Raw genomic sequence first — 20,951 nt, forward strand, 5'->3', positions numbered from 1 at the left:
ATCAAAATCTCCACTGTTGATGGCCTCAATTAGTTGTTCGGTAATTTTGATTATTTCCTGGCGTCTGGCCTTAACATCATCATCCTCCAATGTGGCATTGGATGAATCAGTGGAATCCTTGACGGGCGAACCTTCGCCCTTTTTTGGTAACCATGCTCTTGCTGGAGAAATTTCGAGTGGCCAACATTGTGGTCAGAATGGCACCCTTCAGTTTGCGGCGAGCATTGAACTTCTTGAGGCAATCAACAGTTTCTTGACGGTGAACCACGGAGGCGACACGTTCACGTTGGCATATCCAGGGATGTTTGAGGGCTTCAGCAGCTGTGATACGTTTGTGGGGATTTACGGTAAGCATTTGATTGATTAGATTTTTGGCTTCTGGTGTTACCGTATCCCATTCGGGCGATGGATAATCATAAGCTCCAGCCTTGATTTGGGAATACAGGCGGTGTTGGTCCTCATCCCAAAACGGTGGATAACCGACCAGGAGAATGTATAAGATAACACCACAAGCCCAAATGTCCACCGGTTTGCCGTAGGGTTCCTTCTTGAGCACCTCGGGCGACAGATAGCCCGGAGTGCCGGCAAAACCAAACCAGGCCTGATGATCCCCTGCACCTCGATGGCCAGACCGAAGTCGGCCAATTTGACAGCGGCACCCTTCGCCTTGCTGGCCAGCAACAAATTCTCCGGCTTTAGATCACGATGGACCACACCATTCTGGTGGCAGTGATTAACCGATTCCAATATCTGCTGAATACAATGCGACGCATCTGCCTCCGAATAGAATTCCCTGGCCACAATATCCTCGAACAATTCGCCTCCGGTCACCAAATCAAATACCAAATAATGATAGTTCTCCTCCTGTATGCTGTCGTGCAGTCGCACTATGTTCGGGTGATGCAATTTCCGGCAGATTCTCGCCTCGCGCTCCAATTTCTGAAAATCGCGAGCTGTCAATTTTTTCGTATTTATTATTTTCGCAGCAAACTCATTCCCCTGTCGATTTTTGAACGCAACGTTTCACAATGGAAAATGCGCCTCGGCCCAGCTCCTCTTTGATGTCATAGTTGTCCGAGAAACGCGTACAGGCTGCAGGAGCAGCCATCGCGATGGCACACTTCAGAAAATCTATTGCGGCAACAAATCAAAAGACCCCTCCACAAAACAATCAAACGTGGTGACCGTGTTGTTGTTGTTGTTCTTGTTCTTGTTGATGATGATGATGGTGTGTTAGTTGAATCCCTTCAATTGTGTTAGGGAGTAGTAGGTGTTTTGGGGGGTGGGCGGGGGGCTCACTTAACTCACTTTGTGAGTGTAAGTAGACTTGAGTGAGCGACTTGTGACTGCCTCTGTGTCCCTGTGTGTCTCTGAACGAGAGTGTGTGTGTGTGTGTGTGGAAATAATTTGAGCGAGTATATGCCTGGCTGGCTGGCTGAGTGCCTGAATTCCTGCCTACTTGCTTGGCTCTACTCTGTGATGTTGTGGTTGGTTGGTTGGCGATGGTATGGTGCTCGTCTTCCTTTTTTATTTGCGACTTTGATTTTCGATTTTTATTACGTCTCTTTGCCAGAGAGCGATGTTTCAACTACTTTTTCTTAGTTGGTTTTTTGTTTTTGTTTTTCTTTTTTCTTTCTTGGTTAAGCAGTTAACACTCCAGGTTTGGTTTTTTCCGTTTGTTTTTTTTTCTAGTTTAGTTTCTCTTAAAATTCGGGACCACCAAAAAATATTGAAAATTTTGTACCACTCGTCGACTTGATGGTTGTCGTTCAATTGATTTTTACGCTGTTTTGCTCGTCTTCTTCTTCTTCTACTTGTTTCTTCGCGGCACTCCTCCTCCTAGAGGTTCACGTAGTCGCCGAAGTCGTTGTTGTTGCTGTCGTCGGCCTCGTCAGCTTCTCCGCTGGCGCTCGCTCTACTCTCCGCCGATACGAAGCACTCGTTTCTGTTAGGGGCTACTTGCTACCACTGACTGACTAACTGACTGACTGACTGACTGAACGATGTTGCTGCTGGTGCTGGTGCTGCCGCTGTTGCTGCTACTACTACGTTTTGTTGCTATTGCTGCCACTGCTGCTGCTGCTGCTGCTTGTCTCAACTCCAACTGACCCAGATTCAGGGGGAAAAAATGTGAATAACGGAAGTGTATGTATATGTAAATTCTAATCAGTCCTTGTCCTGTAATGATTTTTTGTTCGTATTTTTCGCATTCGCACCAAACCAAAATGGGTAGTCCAATTTCACATTTGATGAATTCCGATTCCAATCGATTTTGGTGGATATATTTTTTTGGTGGATTTTTTTCGATTTTTATTTTTGTTTTTTTTTTGCGATTTTTCGATTTTCAGATTTTCGGTAGGTAAATGAAAAGAAACAAAAGCAAACAAGACCAATTGATTAATGGATGGATGGGAGTAAAGCTTTCGCGGAAAGTTTTTGCTTAAACTAGTATAATAAAGGTCTAAATCGATGGCAATGATTTTATGGATGGGTATAAAATGTGCGGATGGATGGTTTCGTCTTTTCTTCAAAGGCTTTTTGCACAAAAACGCTGATGCAAGATGTTTGGCCAACTGGAGAAGGTTGGTTGGATGGATGGATGGATGGATGAATGGATTGGATGGCTGGTTGGTTGGCTGATTGGATTCTTCTTACCGTTCAACAGTTTGTGTTTTATTCCTCATCTAGGATGGCTAAATTTTCACTACGATTTTTTGTATTTTTGCTTGTTACTAGAGCAGAGTTCTACTGCTTAATCTTTCTTTTTCGACACATGAACGAGAAGCACACTTAACACAGCAGAGAAAAAGTTTGTATCTACATTTTCCAACTTTGCGATGCGTTTTCTATACAAAATTTTCCTTGTCGTCGTCGTAGTCGTCGTTGGAGCGAATACACCGTGCACTCACACACACGCACGCACTCAATGGTTATGTTGGCAGGCAAATGATGTGAAGAGACCCACAAAACTTGGTTGGGAAATTTTTGTCGACTTTTCACTTTTCTAACTATAATAACGTCTAACGCTACGACGTTTGTGCGCAGAAGCCGGAAGCAGGAAAGCGAAAAACTGACACCAAAAATTTACTCTGCAACAAATCCACCACCACCACCTACCACATCCAGGCAAAAAATAAAACGAGAAAAAAAACACAAACACGGCGACAACAAGCCAAAGAAGAAAAGAGCCTGAGAGTGAAATGTGATGATGAGTTGATATGAGATGATACCAAAAACAAAAAAGAGAACCGCCACTTACTAACAAGAGTATCCAATTGGATATTAGTTGGTTAGTTGATTGGATAACGGTTTTTGTGTTGTCGTCCGGTAACTCTCCTAGTTGCTGATAGCGGCTGTTGGCGCTCTCCCTGCTTGGCTGGCTCTCTGTATTCTCATTAACACCATCTATGATTGGCAACACTGTGTGCGTATATTGGGATATTTATTGTGCCTCGCTTTCTAAACGTTGCTGCAAATACAACCCTGTGGGAAATAATAGGAAAAAAAGGATTTTTATTAGTTGGTTACTCGTCTCTTTCTTATGAGAGGGAATTTTTGTATTGTTTGTTGTTTTTGTTTTTCTTTTCCATCTTTTAGGGGTGTAAAAACATCAACGATTGTGGGGCGAATATAAATGCCATGTTTGAGAGAGAAGTGGAGATGTTGCCATATTATAGCTGTTTATTGATAATCAATACTCTTTGTTATTGCCCGATTAAAGGCGGCGGATTAAATACGCCGCACAGTGGAAACAAAAAATATTATTTTTTTCACAAATAGCAAAGGAAATATTGAATTAGGTTATACTGCAAATAGTAAATATTTTCTATTTCTTCTATAAACTTTAAGGTTTTTGCACATGTATTTTTTTGATTTTTTTTTTTTAAATATTCTTGTGTGTCCCATGGCATAAATATAAGGGAGAAAGTGACACAAGGCACGCCACAGGGGGCATTTTTTCACCACTCCCATGGGTGACCATCATAAATGGCCTATTACGGATGCTGACTGAGGAGGGATTGGAACCTATTTGCCACGCTGACGATGTTATACTACTTCTTAGTGGTAAAGATCCAAACCAGCTATACAGTAGGGCCGAAAGGATCTTGCATATAGCATACTACTGGGCTAGACCCAGAGGTTTCAACGTTAACCCAAAGAAGACTAAAATATGCCTGTTTACGAGGAAGACGAAGGAGGACCAATTTAACGCACCACGTTTTCTCAATAAGACAATTTCGATACTTGACAAAGTCAAATACCTAGGTGTGATCTTGGACAGAAGACTACAGTCTGCATGCTTCTCTATTTTTAGACTATTGCAACTTCTATTTTCTTTTTGGCTTCTTTTGAATAAATCTCCGTTAGGGTACTTTTCATGTTGGGAAAGTTTTCTCACCATTTGTACCAACTTTTGAACTCAGATCTGTCGATTGCGACTCCCAAGTACCTTTCGTTCTAGTTCCCTGCTCCAGCTTAATTTTGGGTTCTATATTGGCATTAGGGTGAGGTGAATCCCTAATGATTTGCACCATCATCATTTGGGGTGTGGATTGGCTCTCTCAAACTTAAACCAACTGATACTTGGCTCAAACTTGGACGACAGTTTCCTACTTTACTCGCAAATACCTTTCATATATGTTTTTGAGGTTTTTGGCAGTTGAGGTTTTTAGTAGTTTCCCTAAACTTGCCTTCAAATGTGGACGTAAGATACATCCCCTTCTCGCAAATAGCTATCATTTGTGTCCCATACTGCCAATTTCGATTTATAAGTCCGAAAAGGGGATATTGAAGGGTGGCGGGGGTAAATCCACGACTTTAGACGGTCGGTTTCTACTCAACCGCAAAAATGTTTTATTTGTGTGCCATATTTTCGAGGCAGGTCTGCTTGTCCACTTTTTGGCTGAAATCACGCTAGAGTCTTGAAAAAAAGAGCTATTGAACTAGGACTTTACACAGATTCTTTTTTTTTTTGTCCTTAGGCAAGGTAGGGTCGAAAATGGGCTATATCGCGTTATTATACTGCACTGGGTAGTTATGCAGAGCTTTTGCTGTTTTATTTTAGTATTGGATACACAAGCCGTAAAGGCCAATAACGAAGTACACAAATTTGCTATGCAAGTCTGTCTGTTTGACTTCAGGTGGTAGCACCATCTGCCAACCTATATAAACAATATGAAGAAAAAATTAGATCAATTTGGCAAAGGTGTGGATGAAGATACATGGCATATCAGAAATCATGATCCACTAAGCCAGTCAAAGTGTTTGGAATAATAACACACGTTTGCTCAAATTTTATAAGTTCTTTGCTATGCTATTCTTTGATTAGAAAGCATTGAATATGATCCCGAGCTAGAAGATGTTCGAAAAATTACGTTAAGATTTTAATAGTCAAAATAAAAGAGTGGAAAGTTGCTATGCTATAGCTCAATGCGACCTAAGCTCAAAAAACACTTGCAGTAACATTCAAGGAAAGTTGAAGTGCACAACAAAAAGAGTTTGGCAATGTTGAAGTGATTATTGTCCCTAGAATTGATGATTAGTTTGTATCGGAAGACTTTCTTCTCTCTTGCTTCGCTAAGAAAAGTAGAGTCCTGTTTCAAAACAAAAGCATGCTCTACAGCGTACTCAATAGTCTTTGGCTATGTAGGGCACCTTAATCAATTTGACAAAGGTGTTGAAGAAGATACATGGCGTATCAGAAATCATGATCCACCAAGCCAGTCAAAGTGTTTTGAATAATAATGCACACATCTCAGCTTTTATAAGTTCTTTGCTATTCTTTGAATAGAGAGCATTGATTATGATCTCGAGCTAGAAGATTCTAAAAATCACGAAAAGATTTTAAAGATCAAAGTAAAAGAGCGCAAACAGATAAAAGTGAAAATATTTGTAAAATTTTTAAATGAAAAAAAATTTGCAAATCATGTGGGGGATAGAATTGAAATTAAATTTATTAACATATCATCATGCAATTTTATTTATACTAGCTGACCCGGTGTGCTTCGCTACACCCTTAAGTGTTTGTGACGCACTTTCGATATGGATCTAATAAAAAAATATATATTCGCAGTTAACTCTTAAATACCTTTCATTAGAATCCCATATTTTCCCGTTTGCTATACATGGCCATTTAGAGCATAATTTTGGGGTTGGGTGACATCCCTGGGAATTGATTCAAATTTTTTACAAGTTTCGTATTCAACTCTAAAATACCTTTCATCTGATTTCCATACTGTCCCGTTCGGTGCACATGTCCATTTGGGACTGGGCGACCCGCATGGTACTTAACCCAAATTTTTAACATAAGTTTTGTATTCTACTCTCAAGTACCTTTGGTTTGACTCTCATACTGTCCCGATCGGCTTACATCCGCTTACGGGTGGTTTTTGGGGACGGGCGTCTCCCCCTGAGACTTGGTCCTAAATTTTTATATAAGTTTCCTATTTTACTTCTAATTACCTTTCATTTGATATCCATATTGCTATAATCGGTAAACATGTAATTTTTGCTCCGTTTTCGGGGGTGAAGCGAGCCTCCCGACACTTCGAGTCAAATTGTTATACCAAATTCGTACTCTACTCTTACATACCTTTCATTTGATACCCATATGGCCCCAATCGGTAAACATGTCCGTTTGGATGGGTTTTGGGGTAGGGCGTCCCCCATGGTTATTTGACCCGAAGATTTTTTTCGTGTTTTTGGGTTACCGTATGGGGGCATATAAAATTTCGCTTAAATCGATGGAACCATCTCCGAAATCTGGCGTTTTTTAACATTTTGGGTTGGGAGGAGGGTCCGCCCCCTCGCGGATATCCCAATATGAAGTACCCTATTTTCATCGGGGGCCAAACTCTAGCATCTGTGAAAATTTTCTGAAAATCGGTTTATCCGAAACTCGGAACAAACAAACAAACCAAGCGCAACGCTTTGATTTCTATACCCACAGGAGCAGGGGCAAACTTCTCACATATCAATGAGTGTAGTCCGATTCAAATTCAAGCTCAATGATAAGGGGAGGCCCCCTTTTTATAGCCGAGTTCGATCGGCGTTCCGCTGTGAGACACCTCTTTGGAGAGAAGTTTTACATGGCATAGTACGTCACAAATCGTGGCAGCTTAAGGAGGGAAACCACAGCTTTTTCATCTGTTATGACTTGCAGTAGTCGTGTCAAGTATGATCCAAATCGGTATATATACTGATTTAGCCCCCTTTTAGACCGATCCCCTGATTTGGCTTGATATACTGATATAGGCCCTTAAATGCCAATACTCCGATAGCTTAGACCTTGAGACCAAAGAAGCCGCAATCAATTTCGATGATAAAGGATAAAGATTTAGCGGAATCTATGTTGATGGATACCCAACTTAGCACGTTTTTACTTGTCGTAGAATAGATTGGATTTAATTTTACGCTACCATTCACAATAGAGATTCTATATTTGTACAGTTGGCCACACTTAATTACAAAAAAACATATTATGGCAATCCTTAATACAAATGTTCCGCATAAGCCTACATTGGTAATTTATCCAGAACTTGAGAGGTTCCATTTCCATACAATTTTCGCTGCACTGCGATCCGAGCCTTTATGGTTATTATTTAAGTTTCAACACTGCCAAGTTTAAAGTGTTTATACGAATTTTATTCTATTATTCACAATAACATGGGATATGCTAACATTTTGTTGGTTGGTAACACTAATTTGTAGTGAAAAATGCAATGGCAATACCATGAGCACAAGTACGGCACTGTGTAGCCATCTAGATCTTTGTTACATTACCAAAGCTGTCATTTTTAAACAATTTAATGTTAAGCTGTATAGGACAATTTACAATTTTTTCTGGTAGTTCAAAATTTTCACTTTTCCCAGTTTTTAAATATGTCAGACAAGCCGGATTAAAATATCTTTAGCTCGAAGGCCACCGTGGCACTGAGGTTATCATGTCCGCCTATAATGCTCAACGACTGGGTTCAAATTTCTTTGTGAATATCACAAATATTTTCAACTGTGGTTATCCCCTTACTAATGCTGGCTACTTTTGTGAGTTATCTTGCCATGTTAAGACCAGCTATGCGATACGCCGTTCGGATTCGGCATAAAAACGGAAGCCCCTTATTATTGAGCTTAAACCCTAACAGGACTGGACTCATTGATATGAATGAAGTATCCCCTGTTCCCCAACGAAATGTTGATGGGAAATTTAGTTTTAGAAACTCCGAATTGAAGCTCATTTAAGTTTACATTTAAGTTATGATTTCTCCATTCGACCTTTACTTTCTTTGGCTCACTTAACTTATGACAAAGCATTTTAACTTTCGCTACTTCTTTCTTTACACCACAAAACGAAAAGAAACATTTAATTATAAAATCCTGCTAGGGAATATCGTTAAGCCTTTATCCCAAAGAGACGTCCCCAGAAGAGATATAAAACTAAATTAGCCTAACGCCGTAAATAAAAAAGCCATTATATTGTTTGCCCTTAAAGCGGCTCTTTTCGCTCTCTCACCCTCACCCGTCACTCTTTTATTGGTTTTTCTCATGAGCCTACTGTGCAACATCACTGTTGCCATAGCCAAGTGCTGAGAAGAGCAATACCAACATCACACTGCCATAACCATAACCACCCTCGCTATTTGTTGGACGTCAAGGACAATTTTGGCTGCGGCCAAGGAGAGGCAAATCCAGCAAAGGCACACACAAAAACAACAACACCAACAAGCAAAAGCAACAGCGATAACCGAAAAAAAAATTAAAAGAAGAAAGAAAGAAAGAAATCCGAAAGCATGTGGTGTTGTTTGCTGGTGTGATGCCGATGATGATGATGATGATGATGGTGGTGGTGGCGGCGAAAAAAACCATAACGAGAGTGTTAACGAGTTGGGGACTGCGAGAGACTAATTTCAAATTTAATTAATGTTTCTTGATTAATTTATTAAGTTTTCCAAGGCAAACAAGTGAGAAAAGTTAGCTGTTGTGCTCCAAGCGGCAAGTCAAAATACACAAAACAAATTATAATCCCAGAAAAATTGCCCCAACTTGGGAGGAGAGGAAGAAACACACCCCTTCACCTCTCTTGCCCTCTCCGCCACACCAAAAACACAGCATTGACAGAGGCAAAGTCAAAGCCAATCAAAGCATGCAGACATTCTCACACACGCCACTCGAATGTTTGCAAAAACAAGGCTCATGCAAAAGCGTATACAAACAGGCAACATCATAACGTTTTTTTTTGTAAGGGGGTGTGTATGTGTCGCCGTGTGTATGGTTATGTGGCAATGCGAGTGCGTATGGGTATGTACACTGGGGCGAAATCGCATAAGTTTTGCAGCAGCACGTTTTCACATTTTCGCTGGGACTCCAAGTGTAACAGGTTATGTCGTTCTTGAAGTCTTGATGCGGTTGTTGTTGTTGTCGTCATGTACAATACGTTGCTGTTGCTACAGTTGGTGCTTTTGTTATTGTTATTGCCTGGCATCACACACATCACACATTTTTTGCGTGCGTGCGTGCGTGCAAATGATTTTGCGGTTATCTGCATAAATGCGTGTGAGCGCTTTAAGCATAAAATCGTAGAGTGGTGGTAGGGGGGAGGGCAAAAACGGGGGTGAGCGTGTGAACCTATAAGGTGAATGTTTGTGTGTAGCGTTGTTGGTTTGTCAGTCTGTCGGTAGGTATGTATACCCTAGTGCTTGTCTTTTCAATTTCTCAACTTTTATTCTATTTTTCTCGCATATTTCCGGGAAACGGAAACATGTGTTGATGGAAAATTCATGCTGTCAAAATGACAGTAACACATAGCAGCACAGCAGCATTGACACACTCACCCACAGCCACATTGAAATAGTGATACACTTACAGCTGTATGTAGCTGCCCTCACAGGCCTTCTGCACCATCATCATCATCACAAACACCTACACCCTTCATGTAGGCATTGCCAGCCAGCCAGCCTGCCAACAAACTGGCAACTGGCAAAATGCTATTGACATGTGTAACGCAAACGAAATGTCAAATCATGCCAAGCACATGAAACAAGAAATTCCTAGATTTAACTATCAACCAGGGATGGATGTTGGGTGTTTGTTTACTGGTTGTTCGGTTGATGGCTTATGCTTCTGACTGCCTGTTGTGGCATGGAGATGATAGCATGTTTCAATGGTTGACTTGGTTAACTCGAAACCTCTCCGTTTTCCCCTTCGCCTCCCCCCGGACTCCCCAGGCTCTCTGCTGCTCCCCATAGACAGCTACAAATGACAGTAATGTGATATGACATTTTGGGATAAACTTTTCACTTCTCTCATTATCTCTGTGGACTTCATTTCAAGCCAATTAAAGTTAAGCTACAACAACACACAATCACATACATACACTCAAGCACACAAACACATACACACACACACACACTCAGAGGCACTTTAATACTCATTGAAACATTGCCAGAGACTTGATGATACTGGTATGTATAGACACTATTGAAAGTAGGATACCACAAAAAAAAACACAAAAGGATATAACACATATAATATAAATGACCACACATTTGGATTTGATTAGACAAAACAAAAACAATAACAACTAGAATCGTTTGCACGCATCAAAACGACTTTTCTTTATTATTTTTGTTGTTTTGTTGTTTTGTGTTTTTTTTTGTTACTGTCCATAAATAAGCACACAATTTATGCTTGCTTTTACCGGAAATAAGAAATTATTTGTGCTTATTTTCTTCTTCATTAGAGTCTGAAATAGAGAGTACAAAAAACAAAGAGATATGGTACACGCTCGCTGCTCGTATCCTTCTTATGACAATTAGGCCACGTGTTTTGCCATTCGCTTTGGCTAGATATAGTCCATTGCTATGCTGGCGATATTGTTTTTCATGGCAGAATGTCAAAAAAACTGACAGTCATGCTATTCACTCCAACCAACGTGGGTTGGTTCATCCGTTGTTCACAGTAATCAGATATTGTCGCGTTTTGTTTGCGTGATGTTGCACAAGACGATTCAAAGGACCCACTGCCAGTCCTTAACTTTCAAGCTGCTGCTGCTACTGCTGCTGCCGCTATTACTGTTGATTTTTTATTTGTTTCTCAGCCTTCTCCACTCGGGGAGCGCCTGCTTTGTCCAATGTGGAAGGAGTAATGAAAATATATTGTAATATAAATGCATAGATACATATCTATACATTTATACAATCATTCGCATGTATGTATGTATGTTTATTGGTATGTGTGACTACGCATAGTCATGCCCAGAGTATAAACTCGAGTCATTGCTTCTATGCAATAATCATCGGGACATATAGCGCAGATGTCCAGGTTTAGTTTAACAGAAAAAAAAATAAATTCAATGGAATATAGGCAGTGGTTAGGTTACAAAATACAAAGAAGTTGCAGATATTTATAAAAAAATTACAAAATCTTGAAAAATTTAAGTTTTTTTAAAACTAATTCATAAAAAAGACCATAAGAGTTAGTTATTTGTAGGAAGAGCTAAGAGAAAAAGCACAGTTTTAGTTAATATACCTTATAAAGAAAACCATGAAAAAATATCCCATAAATAGAGTAGAAGTTGACAGAATTTCTTTTCATAAGTTATGAGTATGGACATTTTTTAAGAAAACCAAATTTTTTTAAAAAAATATCCAACTATAAATATGACAAAATAACTCTAAACCAGAAAGATCTTAAGTTTTCAAGGAGGAACTAACTGTTTTCTGTCCCATATCGATATCAAATAGGCCATACATAATCTGGGTTCTATTGGTCACAATATTTTAAGGGCTATTCCTATCTCTTTGCTATAAAAACCACAGCAAACTATGTACCATAGTGCGTATGATGAATTATTGCAATAATAACTAAACATTACTCACACAACCCAATGTACTCAATTAGATTGTTATAGCATAGCAGGTTACCTTAAAGATGGGTATAGCGATTAAGGCGTATTTTTCTTTGTATCTTTTTAGTAGTCGAAAAAATGTTCGGCCAAGTCTACAAGGGTAGAGTCTTTCGACTACCCAACGGAATTTCTTGTTTGCTTATGAGGATTTTGGGGGGTTTAAGTGGCCCCCAGATATGTGGACTTAATTTTCTACATCACATTCGTTCTTTAATCCTTAGTAGCTTTCATATGAGTGTTATAATCCTATAACAGGTCTATATGGGGTTTTTGGGGGTGGAGAGGCACACTCAAATGAAAGCTACTAAGGATTAAATAACGAATGTGATGTAGAAAATTGAGTCCACATATCTGGGGGCCACTTAAACCTCCCAAAATCCGCATAAGCAAACAAGTAATTCAGTTGGGTAGTCGAAAGACTCAATCCCTTTAAATCGCAAAGCCCTAATGATGTAGGATAGAATCGAAAAAACTAGTAAAAAGGCGTTAAGTTCGGCCTGGCCGAACTTTGGATACCCATCACCTCGGGTATATATGTTAACCACCTTTCCATACCAGCTATATCGAAATATCTTCCGAATTGGACCAAATACTTACAAGTACAAGTCATTGTTCAATTGTGTATGACAAAATATTGGTGTTTTTGGTAGCCATATCTAAAAATAAACCGATCTAAACCATATACGACACGAATGCCGAAAAGCCTAACATAAGTCACTGTGTAAAATTTTAGTGAAATCCGATTATAAATGCATCTTTTATGGGGCCAAGACTTTAAATCGAGATATTGGTCTATATGGCAGCTATATCTAAATCTGGACCGATTCGGGCCAAATTGCAAAAAAATGTCGAAGAGCCTAACACAACTCACTGTCCCAAATTATGGCGACGTCGAACAATAAATGCTCCTTTTATGGACCCAAAACCTTAAATCCAGAGATCGGTCTATATGAAAGCTATATGCAAATCTTGATCGATCTAGGCCAAATTGCAGAAATATGTCGAGGGGCTTATCTTAACTCACTGTCCCAAATTTCGACGACATTGGACAATAAATGGGCCGTTTATGGGCCCAAAACCTTAAATTGAGAGATCGGTCTATATAGGAGCTATATAGGAAACTGGGCCGATCTGGGCCAAATTGAAGAAGGATGTAGAAGGGCCTAACACAACTCACAGTCCCAAATTTTGGCGACATCGGACAATAAATGCTCTTTTTATAAGCCCAAAACCTTAAATTGAAAGATCGGTCTATATAGGAGCTATATACGAATCTGGGCCGATCAGGGCCAAATTGAAGAAAGATGTAGAAGGGCCTAACACAACTCACTGTCCCAAATTTCGGCGACATCGGACATTAAATGCGTCTTTTATGGGCCCAAGACCCTAAATCGAGAGATACAGGGTGGCTGATGAAAGCCGCTACCAAAAAAAAATGTAATAACTTTTTTTCTATTTAATAATAATAATTTAATAATTAATTTAATTAATTAATTAATTAATTTAATTAATAATAATTTAATAATTAATTTAATAATTTAATTTAACATGAATAAAAGAAAAATGTATTCCATACACCGAAAAAAAAATGTAGCAATATTCATCATTGTAGCAATATTCATCAGCCACCCTGTATGTCTATATGGCAGCTTTACCAAAATCTGAACCGATCTGGGCCAAATTTCAGAAGGTGGTCGAAGGGCCTAACACAACTTATTGTCCCAAATTTTGGCGACATCGGACAATAAATGCGGCTTTTATGGGCCCAAGACCCTAAATCGAGACATCAGTCTCTTTGGCAGCTTTATTCAAATCTTAACCGATCTGAGCCAAATTGACCATGGATATTTGTCAAGTTCTTTGAATGACTTTTTCAATATATATATATATATATGGGCTTTATCAAGTTATTGACCGACATGGACCGTCCTGTCATAGCTGTTAGAAGTCATAAAAAAACATCAGCTCCAAAAATTCGGCAAAATCGGATAAAAATTGCGCCTCTAGAAGCCCAAAAAGTCTAATCTGGAGGTCGGTGTATATGGCGGCTATATCAGGTTGGCACAGTTGTTGGAAGTCATACCAAAGCGATCTGTGCAACATTTCAGCCAAATCAGATAAGAATCTAGCGCTCCAGAAGCTCAAGAAGCCTAATCGAGAGATCGGTTTATATGGCAACTATATCAGGTTATGAACTGATTTCGACTATACTATACAAAACACCAAGTGCACAATTTTATCCAAATCCGACAAGAATTGCGCCCTCTAGAAGCTCAAGAAGTTAAGACACAAGATCGTTTTATATGGCAGCTATATTAAAACATGGTCTGATTTGGTCCATTTACAATCCCAACTGACCTACACTAATAAGAAGAATTTGTGCAATATTTCAAGCGCCTAACTATACTGCTTCGAAAATTTGCGTGCCTTTGACAGACTGACGGACGGACGGACAGACAGACGGACGGACAGACGGACGAACAGACGGACGGACAGATGGAGAGACTGACGGACAGACAGACGGAAGGACGGACTGACGGACAGACAGACGGAAGGACGGACTGACGGACAGACGGACGGACAGACGGACGGACAGACGGACGGATGGACAGACGGACGGACAGACGGACGGACAGACGGACGGACGGACAGACGGACGGACAGACGGACGGCCAGACGGACGGATCGACGGACGAACAGACGGACGGACAGACGGACGGACAGACGGACGGACAGACGGGCGGACAGACGGACGGACAGACGGACGGACAGACGGACGGACAGACGGACGGACAGACGGACGGACAGACGAACGGACAGACGAACAGACGGACGGACAGACGGACGGACGGAAGGACAGACGGACAGACTTATGGACGGGCGGACGGACAGACGGACGGCGGACGGACGGACAGACGGACGGTTAGACGGACAGACAGCGGGACGGATAGACGGCTAGATCACTCATGCAAACTTTCAGCCAAATCAAATAACAATTCCAGCTTCTAGGCTCTCAGGAAGTCAAATCGGTTTATATGGAAGCTATATCAGGTTATAGAACGATTCGAATCATACTTGGCACGATTTTTAAGAGTCCTAACGGAACACTATGTGCAAAACTTCAGCTCAATCGGAGAACAATTTCAGCTTCTAAGGTCGCAGGAAATCAAATCGGGAGATCGATTTATATGGGAGCTATAGAAGGTTTATGGACCGATGGTTTATATGGACCGAAGTCATAACAGAACACTTCGTGCAAAACTTCAGCTCAATCGGACAATATTTGCATCCCAATGGGGCTCATGAAGTTAAATCGGGAGATCGGTTTATATGGAAGCTATATCAGGTTATAGAACGATTCGAACCATACTTGGCACGATTTTTAAGAGTCGTAACGGAACACTATGTGCAAAACTTCAGCTCAATCGGACTACAATTTCAGCTTCTAGGGCCTCAGGAAATCAAATCGCGAGATCGATTTATATGGGAGCTATAGAAGATTTATGGACCGATTCAAGCCATTCCTGGCAAGATTATTGAAAGTCATAACAGAACACTTCGTGCAAAACTTCAGCTCAATCGGACAATATATGCGGCTTATAGGGCTCATGAAATCACATATGGGAGATCGGTTTATGTGAGAGCTATATCATGTTGTAGATCTATTCGGATCATAATTAGCACGATTGCTTAGTGCCGTCACAGAACACTATGTGCTAAAATTCAGCTCAATCGGACATTAATATCGGCTTATAGAAGCTCAAGAAGCCAAATCGGGAGATCGGTTTTTATGGGAGTTATATCAGGTTGAAGACCAATTCAGACCATACTTTGCAAGATTGTTGAAAGTCATAACAGAATACTACATGCAAAATTTCACCTCAATCGGACAACAATTCTGGGGCTCAACTAGTCAAATCGAAGATAGGTTTATATGTGAGCTATATCAGGTTAAGAGCGATTCGGGCTATGATAAGCAAGATTGTTGGAAGTTATAAAAAATATTTCGTACGAAATTTCAGCGAAATCGCATAACAATTGCGGCCTCCATAGGTTCAAGAATTTGCAATCCCCAACAATCAACTTCAATAAGAAGTATCTGAGGAATATATCAAGCGGCTAGCTGTAAGCGTTCGACTGATATCGTGATTTCCACAGACGGACGGACTTGGCTAGATCGACTCAGAATGTCAAGACGATCATGCCTACTTAATGGGGTCGCAGATCGATATTTCGAGGTATTGCTAATGGAATGACTGGATTAGTATACCCCCCATCTTATGGTGGTGGGTATAAAAAACCGCACAAATGTCATCCAAAGCAAGTCAAATAATTTGAAGCGAACTAGTAATGCCTTCTACGAAGCTAGCAAAATTAAATCGAAGCAAGTAAGAATATTTATGAAATTTAAATATGATTATTATATATTATATTATTATAATAATTAGAAAGAATTTATGGTTGAACCTTTCTTCACTTGTTGCTATTTATGTACTACACCAATCACCATTGAAAGTTTATATTTATATCACTTGTATCCATTTATTAACTATTAATTGGCAGACTATCTTTAATTCCCATAAAGATTTAAAACTCTTGCACTACTGGGTGAAACAGCATAACAAGTCAGGCCTAAATTCCAGCACTATTCAAAATTTGTTTCTATTTGCAGCAACAAAAAGATATAAAGAAAAAAACGCCCATGGTGTCCACAATAACACTTGTTTCAATAAAAACTTTTTTAAAAACCCCAATACATGAACTTGAGAGAGTTTGTTAATGGTGCCAAAAAGTTTTGGAAGCGAAAGAGTAAGTTTAATAGAAAACAATTTATCCAAAAGAAACCCCATATATGATACTCAAATTATAAATCATCTCCATACGTGTTCAAGTTGATTAATAAGAGAATCAAGTAATCAATGATCGCTGAAAGTTAATCATTTCACTTCATGGGTAAAAACAAGAGTAACGTGATAGAAGCGGAAACAAGTACAAGCGTTTTAAGTTCGGCCGGGCCGAATTTTGGGAACCCACCACCATGGATTCTGTTAAAATATGGGAGCTATATCTGGTTATTGACCATTTGGACCGTACTTGGCATAGTTGTTGAGGGTCATAACAGAACACTATATGCAAAATTGTAGCCAAATGGAACAAAAATCGCAGTTTGTAAGGGCTCAAAAAGTCAAATCGGGAGATCGGTTTATATGGGAGCTATATCATGTTCTTTAACGATTTAGACCGTACTTAGCGCAGTTGTTGAAAGTCTAATCAGAACACCACATGTAAAATTTCAGCTAAATCGGATGAAAAGTGAGGCTTCCAGGGACTCAAGAAGTGAAATCGGGAGATCGGTTTATATGGGAGCTATACCCAAATCTGAACCGAAATGGCCTATTTGCAATTCCCAACGACCTACAACAATATTAAGTATCTGTGCAAAATTCTAAGCAGCTAGCTTTACACGTTCGACCGCTATCGTGATTTTGACAGACAGACGGACGGACATGGCTAGTTCGACCCAGAATGGCGAGAAGATCAAGAATATATATACTTTATGGGACCTAGATCAATTTTTCGAGGTGTTACAATCGGAATGACTAGATTAGTATGCCCTCGCCGTATGATGGTGGGTATAAAAAGGGAGACAGTGGCAAACTTAATAAAGAAAGTAAGCAAGTATATATTGTACATACGAACTAATGTCGGACATTTGAAACCCGTTTGATACCATAGTAAATATAACAGGAAAGTAGTTAGAAGGAAGTTAGTGGAAACCAACATTTATAAAGCTTTGGTTTACTTTAGATGTGAGGGAGCTGCTCCCTTTGTCAAGCTACCCTTACAACTAAACGTTACAATGGGCAACTCAAGGCGACCTAAGGTTACACTGTGGCAAACGTGGAGTATGGTGACTCTTCCCTACAAAAGGGATTATCTCAGAAGCTCCCCTGTTGAAGTAGATGGCGATGTTCTATCATAAAATATAACCCTAATATCAAATATCATGCCTAATGTCATTCCAGCTGGGAAAAAAAGCAATAATCAGGAGACCGCATACGTGGTCTCAATAATCCCATCTGTACGTCCGTAACAAGTCAAACTAAAGGATCAATCCCTACTTCATTGCAGTTCATGCGCTTGAAAAAGAAAGCTGTCTCGAAAGACCTTAACACGCTGAACCGATCTATCAGGCAGAGATCTGTGTGGTTACGTTGGCAACAAAAGGAGATCCGAAGGAAGGACCAACCACCATCGAAAATCAGGATATATGTGAACAGTATGGCTGGCCTTAAGGCCTTGAATTCAAAGACGATGGATCGAATTGCGTGGCGGAATATTTGGTGGACCTGAACGGGTTTTTAGCTCACAAGTTGTGGCTAATTTGGCTAACCCAGGCTACTTCACGAACACACTGGTGATTTGAAAGAAGAGAAGGAGGACGAGTATGCCAGGAGGGGGATCCTCCACGTATATAAAAACTCCCCCGCGGGAGTTGTCCACTTAGATGGCGGCTCTTGGCCGATGAAGGACTACATTGGGTTAATCTGGCACGTAGAACCGGCTGCCGTGGTATTGCTAAAGACATGTCAAAATGTGGGACAAATGGGTCTTTGAAATCTCCTGTCCCTTATATTGTAGGTGACAAAGTATCCTTTAATTGAATTTACTTAAGCACCTTATTCGAAAATTTAATAATTTTAATAATAATTTAATAATAATAATTTTAGGATTCGATAAAAAAATTATTGAAACAATTAATTTTTTAATTGAAAATTCAATTCAAATTTTTCAGATTCAATTAAAAAACTAATTGAATCAATTAATTTTTTAACTGAAAATGGCAAAAATTTCAATCACGACCGTAATAGAAAAACAAATAATATTCAATTAAAAAATTAATTAATCAATTAATTTTTTTAATTGAAAACAATTTTATTTCCATTTAAATTTTGAATTAAAAAATATTTGGCGTTTTTTTTTTTTTTTTTGTGTAGACAACTTCACTTTGGCTGCCTTCTTGGACATAAAATGTACCTTTAAAAATGTGAAGTTTAAATTTATGGTAGACATGAATATTATCTTTGCCCTGTCGAATTATGTTAATAGGAAGTTTAAAGACAGTTTTATCAACGCATCATTTGATTATTTTTTTTTATAACCTCTTCTGTAGATTGTGGTTATGAATGGGAATTCAAGTCTTTCGTGGAGGAAAAGGTTAAAGGTTCCTTCTTAAAGCAAAAGGTGCAGAAGGAGAATCAAAGGGAAGGCTCCAGTCGAAATTTAAAAGAAATAATTTGGGGGCTTAAGCTGGGGACGAAGATAAGTTTGAACCGTTGAGTGGAGCGAATGTTTTATATCGCTCCGCAAGAATTTTTCTGTAACTCGTAATAAGTCATTATTTTTGGAAAAAAAAATTAAGTAACTCAAGGATAGCTACAAGAGTTTTATCCATTAAGCTAATGTTGATCAGCGTCTGTTTCCAGTGAAACGCCGGATTTAATACCCGACAGTAGGCTAAGAATGGACTCCAAAGACCCAACAACTGCCGTGGTGATATCAGGCCGTAGTATGTTGTCTGCTATTGAAAGCTCGACTACCAGGCTCCACTAGCCGACAGACGATTGGTCAGCAGGGGCTCGTGACGAAGACACCTGGTTCGAGTCTTGAGGACAAGGCTAAACCTATTCTATCTTTGCATGCCTATAATTTGTCTATAATCCCTTGGGAAACCAACACGCTCTTTAAGGGATTGGAAAAATAAAAGGCGCATCGCTCTCAGGTTTATTGAGAGGCTTGGTGCGTATGATTCTAAGACTCTCAATGTTAGAGAGAGAGAGAGACTCCCTTAATTGGGCTCGGAGATTCGCTGCACAGGCTACCCCATAGACATCACGTCTAGATTCGGAAACTGCACCGCAGTCAGCCAAAAGGCTGTGGTCACCTGGATGGCATCCCAAGCCAAAAATAACTGGGCGAACAATAGTAAGATAGGTCCAAGAACCTTTGCTAATGTCGCTAGGGACAGTTGAATTTATACTTGGAAGACTAAGCTAATGTAATTCCAATCTTTCAACCACCGACTGGAAGATTGGTAGATTAGATGAGGTGGCGGGAGACATGCAGTATTGGTAATAAACTCCGACTGTCTAACAGACCTCACTAAGTCGGAAGAAGTTGTATCCTTCGGATTCAACAAGGTGATACTGAAAGTGTGTAGACGCGATGGGTTTGGGGAATCAGGAGACGACTCAGCAGTTATTGTTGAACACTTGCCTGAAGAAGCCTGAAACAGGGGGGGATGGCATCGAAACGCCATCCCCGGTGTGCGCCAGCGGGGAAGGATGGAACTCCAAAAGTACTTCGACAGCAGCAGCTAGTGAAGCATCTACGGATGAATCGACCACACCACAAGTGGTCAGTGTCTTGAGGAAGAGTGGCTCCACAGCCTTCTCACCTGCCCCTGGATGCGTACGGAAGCTCATCATGACAAGATCTAACGAATCCTGTGAGGATGATGGTGGAATCAGAAGACGAGGCTAACGCATCAGTGGTGGAAATGTTGAATCCTGACTATGGTCCGGTTTCTGCAGATAAATCTCCATTCTTATCCAGGAACCACGGGTGTGTGGAGGAATGGTTCGTGGACTAAGAATTCCAGAATTAAAACTACTCTAGGGTACGGGGAATGGCAGACACAGAGCCTGTATTCTTGCTAAGAGTAGTCTAAATGTGTTTCTTCTTTTATCGCTAAGCACTGAAGATTCAGTAGTAGCCAGCCTTGAAATAAATAAGTCTTATTACTGGCTGGCTTCCCTATATATGGCACACGACTCCGAGATGACGCCTTCAAGCCAAAAGATGCTAGTTGAGGCCGTTTCTGCAGGAAAAAAGAGCCTCATTGTAGGAAGTGATACTAATGCACATCCCCAGATATGGGGAAGTTCGAATATCAATGAAAGGGGTGAGCTGGTTATCGAATATATTATAAGCAGCAATCTGGCGATTTGTATTACCAGGAACAGGCAGGAGGTATTAAATATTACCT

The 20,951-nt window shown here is 40.1% G+C and overlaps 1 protein-coding gene across 1 annotated transcript in view; it reads right to left on the minus strand.

Annotated features, from left to right (window-relative positions):
* The window catches only part of LOC106083560 (calcium/calmodulin-dependent protein kinase type II alpha chain), a gene marked incomplete at its 3' end in the record, with an annotated part of 76,350 nt that continues 55,399 nt past the window's right edge, over window positions 1-20,951 (minus strand). Inside the window, 5 exon segments of the mRNA XM_013246654.2 lie at window positions 1-144; window positions 146-615; window positions 618-999; window positions 1,001-2,178; window positions 3,260-3,483. Of these exon segments, the coding sequence (XP_013102108.2) occupies window positions 1-144; window positions 146-615; window positions 618-999; window positions 1,001-1,108 (1,104 nt within the window).

This window comes from Stomoxys calcitrans, chromosome 4, assembly GCF_963082655.1.
Source record: "Stomoxys calcitrans chromosome 4, idStoCalc2.1, whole genome shotgun sequence".
NCBI lineage: Eukaryota > Metazoa > Arthropoda > Insecta > Diptera > Muscidae > Stomoxys > Stomoxys calcitrans.